This window comes from Mirounga leonina, unplaced genomic scaffold (genome assembly GCF_011800145.1).
Source record: "Mirounga leonina isolate KUSES-001 unplaced genomic scaffold, KU_Mleo_1.0 Mir_129, whole genome shotgun sequence".
Classification (NCBI taxonomy): domain Eukaryota; kingdom Metazoa; phylum Chordata; class Mammalia; order Carnivora; family Phocidae; genus Mirounga; species Mirounga leonina.
In genome coordinates, this window is record NW_023270323.1 from 678296 (window position 1) to 686073 (window position 7778).

Consider the following 7778-nt stretch of genomic DNA (forward strand, 5'->3'; position numbering starts at 1 on the left):
ATGTTCACTATCTTGGTTGTGATGATGGTTTCACAATGTATACATATGTCAAATCTTATAAGATTGTACCCTTTAAATATGTGCAGTTTATTGTATGTCGATTATGCCTCGATAAAATGGATTTTTACATAACCATTAAGGCTGCAGAGACCACAATTTTTAAAAAAGTAAGCCTCTAGCTCTCCCACCCACAACCCCCAGTTGCCTCCTTCAGACACTACCATGGTTTAGTGTCTTGTTTACCCTTCTAGAATGTTCCTCCACGCACCCACGCCAAGCAGACCTTGCTTTGCTGTACGACTCCTGCCCTTTCTGCTCTTCCAACACTTAACACTGTGGGTCTCATCAGTCACTTAAATCAGATGTTAGCACATCCTTACAAATCTTGAGCCTTAGTCACCTTGGAAGCTTCTATAGGGCCCCTTTAGGTTTAGCTTGGTTTGATACAAATTCTGAGACAGGAGAGAGGCTTAGAGCTGGCCGAAGCTGGGTGGCGGTCGTTTGGCGGTCGTGAGTGTAGGCGCCTGGTCGCCTCCAGGCCGAGATGTTCTAATTCTCTCCTGTTTGCTCCAGTGGCAGTGCTGTGGGGCTTTTGGAGCTGATGATTGGAACCTAAATATTTACTTCAATTGCACAGATTCCAACGCAAGTCGAGAGCGGTGCGGCGTGCCATTCTCCTGCTGCACTAAAGATCCTGCAGTAAGTGAATGCCCGCAGACTGCAGGCGGGGGCGGGGGGGGGGCGGGGGGCGATGAGCAGAGTGATTTTTTTTTTTTTTTTCCGTGAAACCTCTTACCTGCGTATTCCTCACTGTAGCTCCTAAAGAGGGCAGAGTGCTCAGATCTTCCCAGTAGGCGTAATCATCGCTGACATGAATTTAGCAGCACACGCTGGTTCTTATTCTCAGCCTTCTTGTGAGTTGGCTCAATAAAATTCAGAACATTCCTACTGGCAGTATCACCACCATCTTCCCTCTTTGGGTGAAACACAGGCCCATGGAGGTTAAGTACCTTTCCCAAGCTCACATTGCTAGCAAGTGGTGGAGCTGAGCTTTAGACCCAGGAAGCCTGCCTGGAGTGCCTGTTACTCCTTCCTTAGAAGAGGGACGGGCTTCGGCGAGAGTGCTCTGCATTGCCTGGGGGGGTCAGTGACCCTGTGCTTCCTGACTTGGTTCTGGGGGGGAATCTTAGGGGTAGGACAAGAGTCTGAGGCAAGATAGGGCCAGTCTACTAGGGAGGAAGCCCGCAGCTGCCTGGGCTCTCGGTTGTAATGATGATAAGCGCTGTTTGCGTTTTATTTAAGAAAAGAAAAGGCGTTAAACATGCTCATAACCCTTTCACCGTGGGTTTGGTTGTGTTTTGGGTCACATCATGTGACTGGTATGTAGGGTGACCTAAAATGCTAAGTGCCTTGTTATAAGTTAAAAGCCGGGAGTGAGCATTAGAACAAGTGGGAGACTGCTTCTGCACGTGTCTATTCCACATTCTTCGGTCTCCCAGGCCATCGGTCCATGCAGCCTACCCCAGACCACCCTTCTTGAAATCAAGCGGAGCCCAGTGGGTGCTAATGAGTTCAGTGGCCGTTTCCCCATGCAAGGTGGAGCACGTGGGGCTCTTTAAAAGGGGCCATGGTCTCGGTGTGGAGCAGGTAGTTCCCTGAGGGCTTCAGAGGGGTCTCTGGGCTCTTTCAGACAACTGAGAATCAGAAAGGACTGGGTGCCTCTGCTCTGAGACGTTGCCGGAAGCCCACCTCTCCCACTGGCTCATGTCTTGCTTTCCTCTGAGGAGGGCTGACAGGCAGGAGAGTGCCCAGCACAGAGACCTGGGTGTCTACTCAGGTGGCCTTGCCCTGGCCAGCAGGTACAAACTGTTCTGTCTCCCGCTCCTGCCCAGTGTTAACATTCCATCAGAAGAATTATGGAGAGTGTCAGAAGGCATTATGCCTCCCCTTTCAACTACAGATACTCTGGGTATAGATTTCTCATTCCACAAAAGCCAAGCTAATAAAATCCACCCCATACCCTGCACAGGGGGAAAATAAACAAACCTAAAGCAGGAGAACCCATGTTTCTTGATAGGGCCTGTGAGACGTCAGGGTATCTGTCCATGTGATATGTTGTTGGGGCATTGTTTTGTTTTTTTAATTATTAAAGCAGTGCATTCTCGTTGAAAAACCATTTAAATGATACAGAAGTATATAGATTAAAAAGTAGAAGTTCCTCCAAAAGAGCATAAATGAAGATAGTCATTGTCCTCTTTCCCCGTGGTTTTAACTGTGTCTCCGTTTTCTAACCCCTGTAAGCTTCCTGAGGTGGTCAGTAACACACTTGCTATCCTTATATATTCTGAGCCTCAGTTTTCTTCTTCTGGAAAAGAGGGCATATTTTAATACCTACTTCTGAGGATTGTTATAATAATTACTTTGGATAATGTATCAGAGTGTTTATTTAACCTGGTACCTAGGACATCTGCATGCCCAAGTACGCCTTCGATTAACGACACTTAACCGGACTCTTCTGCTAAGTCTTAGGCGGGTTTCCTGTCTGTTGAGTGATTTTCACCTTTCCGTTTCCTTTCTCTACCAGGAAGATGTCATCAACACTCAGTGTGGCTATGATGCCAGGCAAAAACCAGTAAGTGGAGTCTCATCTTGTCACTTAGCACAAAGGGTGTTGCAGGAGCTTTTGAACTTGCATGGTGACGCTGTGCTCTCCTCTTCCCTTGTGAAGGAAGTTGACCAGCAGATTGTAATCTACACGAAAGGCTGTGTGCCCCAGTTTGAGAAGTGGTTGCAGGACAATTTAACCATCGTGGCTGGTATTTTCATAGGCATTGCATTGCTACAGGTAAGACAAGCCTCCTTGATGGATGTCGCAGGGAAATGATGCCCTGGGAGAGCCCTCCCCATGACAGGAGCTCTGCTGAATCACCTTAATGTCACAGTTTTTAAGACACATCAAAGGGCTGGGGAACAAACCTAAGCTATTTGGTTTGTATTTTATTTAAAGCCCTGATTTTAGATGCTACTATCCTGAAATACTTTAGGAAATCTTTTTTTTCCTTTTCATAATGGAGAAATTGATTGGGTCGGCAATTGGCTACTGGCATTCCAGTGTTCCCATGGGCCAAGTAATCACTGCCTTGTGACAGTTGGGGGAGGCAGGGATGGTCAGAAGGAGAGCCCAGTGGCAAGATTAAGACTTTTTTAGACAGTCATCCTGTGTCCCTTTCTCTCTCTGGACCACCTTGTCAAAGTGTGAGGGAAGGAAGCACCCACTTTTCCTCCTAAGCAGCCCCAAGAGCTGGGCTTTTTATCTTGGGGATATATAATACTTTTCTTAGAAAGTCATGAATGGGGCACAGTGGTTGAAAGAAATTAAAGAAGACCTAAAGAAATGGAAAGCCATTCCATATTCATAGATCGGAAGACTTAATATTGTTAAGGTGGCAGTACTCAAATTGATCTACAGGTTCAATGCAATCCCTATCAAAATTACAACTGCCTTTTTTTTTTTTTTTTGCAAAAATGGACAAGGCCCATCCTAAAATTCATGTGGAAATGCAGCGGACCCAGAATAGCAAAACAAACTTGAAAAAGAGCAAAGTTGGAGAACTCACACTTTCCAGTTACAGACTTACTACAAAGCTGCAGTGATCAAGGTAGTACATAAGGTTGAGCATATAGATCAGTGGAATAGAACTGAGAGTCAGAAATAAGGCCTACCCCTAAGGTCAGTTGATTTTTGACAAGGGAACTAAGACCAGTCAATAGGGAAAGAATAGTCTTTTCAACAAATGGCGCTGGACCAACTGGATATCTGTAGGCAAAAGAACGAATTTGGACCCCTACCTCACACCATATATAAAAAATTAACTCCAAATAGATCAAAGACCTAAACTTAAGAGCTAAAGCTATAAAAAACTCTTCAAAGACTGTGTACATGTAAATCTTTGTGGCCTTGGATTAGGCAGCATTTTCTTACATATGATACCAAGAACACAAGCAACCAAAGGGAGTAGGTAAGTTGGATTTCATCAAAATTGAAACTTCTGTGCTGAAAAGGATACTATTAAGAAAAAGTCCACAAAATGAGAGAAAATATTTGCAAATCATTATGTCTGATAGGGGGTTTGGGTCTAGAGTATATAAAGAACGACTCAACAATAAAAAGACAAACTCAATTTAAAGATGGCCAAAGAATTTGAATCAGATGTATCTTCAAAGAAAGTACAAATAGCCAATAAGCTCATGAAAAGATGCTCATCATTAGATGTTAGAGCAATTCAAAGCAAAACCACACTTCACACATACTAGGATGGATGTAATTAAAAAGGAAGACAATAACAAATGTTGGCAAGACTGTGGAGAAATGGGAACTCTCATACATTGCTAAAGGGAGTGAAAACCATAGTCACTGTGGAAAAGAATTTGGCGCTTCCTCAGACTTAAATGGAGTTCACATGAGACCCAGCAGTTCCACTCCCAAAAGAATTGCAAATCTGTTCACCAAAAAGTTGTACACGGACATTCACAGCAGCACTATTCATAATAGCCAAAAAGTGGAAATAGTGTAAATGTCCATCAGCTGATGAAGGATAAACAAAATGTGGGGTTTATCCATCTAGTGGAATATTATTCAAGCCACCGAAAGGATTGAACTATTGGTACATGCTACTGTATGGATGAAACTTGAAAACATTTTGCTGTGTGACCCCAAGAGACCACATACTATATGACTCTACTTATATGAAATGTCCAAAATAGGCAAATCCTAGAGATTGAAAGTAGATTAGTGGTTGCCAAGGATGGGGGAACGGGAATGCCTGCTAATGGGTACAGAGTTTCTTTTCAGCATTATGAAATGTTCTGGAATTAGTCGTGTTGATAGTTGCACATCCTTGCACGCATACTAAAAATCACTAAAGTATAGACTTGAAAAGGACGTATTTTATAGTATATGAATTGTTTGTCAATTTAAAAAGTCAGAGATAAGGAAAAGGGGATTCACCGGCCAGGAAGTAGCCTACTGAAGTTGAGTTTCACTGACTCTCTTTTCCTTCCTTTCTCAGATTTTTGGGATCTGCCTGGCTCAGAATTTGGTTAGTGATATTGAAGCTGTCAGGGCTAGCTGGTAGAGCCCCGCATCACTGCTGTAAGACACTGGACAGACCCAGCCTTCCTGACCCTCCAGCGTGCCCAACTGAATCCACGCTGCAATCCCACGTGATGGAACTGCCGAGAACTTGGTTTTGGGCGGGTACAACTGGGAAATGCTGCTCACTGACAGAATTAAAAAGATAACCAGTATGAAAGTCGTTGCGCCGTGAATCTCTACTGTAGCCATGAATTTATGGTTGGTTGGATACTTACCAAAAAAGAAAAAAAGGGAGGGTGAGGGACCCAGATGTACTTGAATCTGTGGAACACACAGTCTTGTTCTCTCCTTCCGTGATCGGAGGGCTGGGAGAGGCGGTTTTTGCTCTTCGTCACACCTTGAAGGGACTTTCTGGTCTGTGGCCTAAAGAAGTGCATCTTTTCTAAAACTCAACCCCTTACCTGGGAGGGCTGTGGTTTTTGTGTTTTTTGTTTTTGTTTCTGTTTTGGCATCCCTTCACTGTGCATTTCAGGGACCTGTTACAACTATCACCCCAAGAAGAAAACAGCTTGTCTTTGGGTTCAGATGTTGTGATTGCATTCAACAAGTCATGTGGGTGGGCACGCCTGGTCTCTCCTGGAGTGTCTTTTTCAAGAGGAATTGTGTATTCCATGTGCCTGGAGTAAGGGCATTGGAACACTTCACGATGCTGAATTTTAGCAGGACAGATTGTTGTTCTAAGTAGGCCTGAGCTGTATGTATCAATGAAATTCAAGGAGAACATGAGGTTAATGAAGAGGTATTAATTAATACCCCTCACCTCAGCCCATCAAATTAATTGTTGGATTCTTTGGAAACTGGAATATTCTGGGTATTGTTCCGCTTTTTTGTGTGTTTTTGTTTTGGTCTCCCAAAAGTGAGAGCTAGGATACAGTTTCTCTTCAAGTGTTTTTTTACTCCACTTGAATATTAATTTTTTTGGTATACTCTCCCTGCATGATCTGTGAATCCGACTCTACCAGCTCCTTTTCCTGCCAGCTTTCCTACAAGCATTTACAAACGTTACTTGGTCCGCATTTATTTCTTGGGTTCACTGCCGTGAGAGGTGTGGCGTGTCCTCCCTGGCTGGGAAGGGACTGGCCCGCCGAGCCGTTGCAAATGCTTTCATGGACTCAGCAATGCCTTTACCCTGTCAGTCTTCGGGGCCTGGTCTGCAGCACCCTCCGCCCCCTTCTCTTGGAATGGAATTGAATCTAATTCTGAAACACTGTTGACACAATCAGAAAACTTCTGGGTTTGGTTTTTTTTTTTTTTTTTTCTTCTCATTCTGGTTTTAGTTTGCTTTTATTTAAAAAAAAAAACAAAAACAAAAAAACAAAAGTGCATGGCCAGAGCTCCTTCTGTTCTCATAGTGCAGACTAACCAGCAGGATGGTAACAAAGCACAAATACTTTGGAAGGAAGCGCATCGATGGGGCAAGTGTTCTGCGACCCATGGTGGGGGCACCACTTCCAGGTGCTGCCACTCACGCCTGTCCCCACTAACGTAGGGAGGGATGAATTTTGCCCCCAGATTTGAATCCAGCTGGTTTCTACCAGGATGTCCCTCTCCTGGGGAGCAGATACTAGCCTGTGGAATGCTGGGAAAATCACAGGTGTATTTTGTGGTGATGACCCACTTGCCAACACAAAACTGGGCGGCCAGTGAGCATGCTTTGTGGAGACTTAGCAAGGTTTTCTATTTTAGCCCCATGTTGCATCACTGCGGCTGATGAACGTGTCAGTCTGCTCAGAGAAGGACAAAGATTCTTTGAAAATTATCTGCAGAGTGCGGGTGTATGTATGACTGCATGTGTGTTTTTGTGTCTCTGTATGGTTAGAGATGTTCGTTCCATATTCCGGCTGTAGGATGATTTTATGTCATCTCTGCCCCCGTGAAGTTGTCATTCTGTCTCCATGTTGTAATGTCATTCCGACATGGAGAAGACTTGAGCAATGCAGTTGGCACTCTTGTCTCCTTTTTTATTACCTCATTCTCCAGTGAACTCCATCTGACCAGTTGATTCAGAATCAGGCAAGATTCCCTCCCTTTGGCACATCCAGTGAAAGGCCAAACAGCAAGTCCAAGTGAGTTCTAAATTTTAATTAATCACCCTTTATTTTTTACACTTGAGAGTGGTTGTAATTAAGGCTGTCATTAATAAACTGGTTCTACCTTACATGGAGTTATGTCTTTCTTCATTACCTGTCTTGGAATCGCAAAATTCTCTAATCCAGTGGTTCTCAGACTTTAGCATGCATCGGAATCAAATGGAGGGCTTGTTGAAACCGATTACTGTGTTTGCCCCATCCCCAGAATTTCTGACTTGGTCTGGGGTGGGGCGTGAGAATGTGCCTTTCTGGACAAGTTCCCAGGTGATGCTGTTGCTATGTGTCTTGGAGGCACAGTTTGAGAAGCATCGCTCTGATCAGTTCTCTAAGGGGGAAAGGAACCTTTGGGGGTTTGGGAGGGAAGGGTCCCTTTGTGCTGCTGGATGCAGATAGAGAGCTGGGTATATCAGAAATCTCTGTCCCTGAGGTCACTGTCTGATGGTCGCGATCACCTGGGGACCATGTAGGATACGGGTGATCCAACCTTGCCCATCGAGGTTTTGGAGTGGGGGAGCCAGAGCCTATGTTTTTAA

At 44.5% G+C, this 7778-nt stretch overlaps 1 protein-coding gene across 4 annotated transcripts in view; it reads left to right on the forward strand.

The window, feature by feature from the left end:
* TSPAN5 (tetraspanin 5) overlaps positions 1-5363 on the forward strand; it is a 171348-nt gene extending 165985 nt beyond the window's left edge. For 2 of the 4 annotated variants that reach the window (XM_035004468.1, XM_035004465.1), the window contains 4 exons: positions 574-699; positions 2585-2632; positions 2729-2845; positions 5070-5363. In XM_035004468.1, the coding sequence (XP_034860359.1) occupies positions 574-699; positions 2585-2632; positions 2729-2845; positions 5070-5135 (357 nt within the window). In that variant the 3' untranslated portion in view covers positions 5136-5363. The remainder of the gene's footprint in view (positions 1-573; positions 700-2584; positions 2633-2728; positions 2846-5069) is intronic. The other 2 variants (XM_035004467.1, XM_035004466.1) reach the window with 2 other exon arrangements.
* The last annotated feature ends 2415 nt before the right edge of the window (positions 5364-7778 follow it).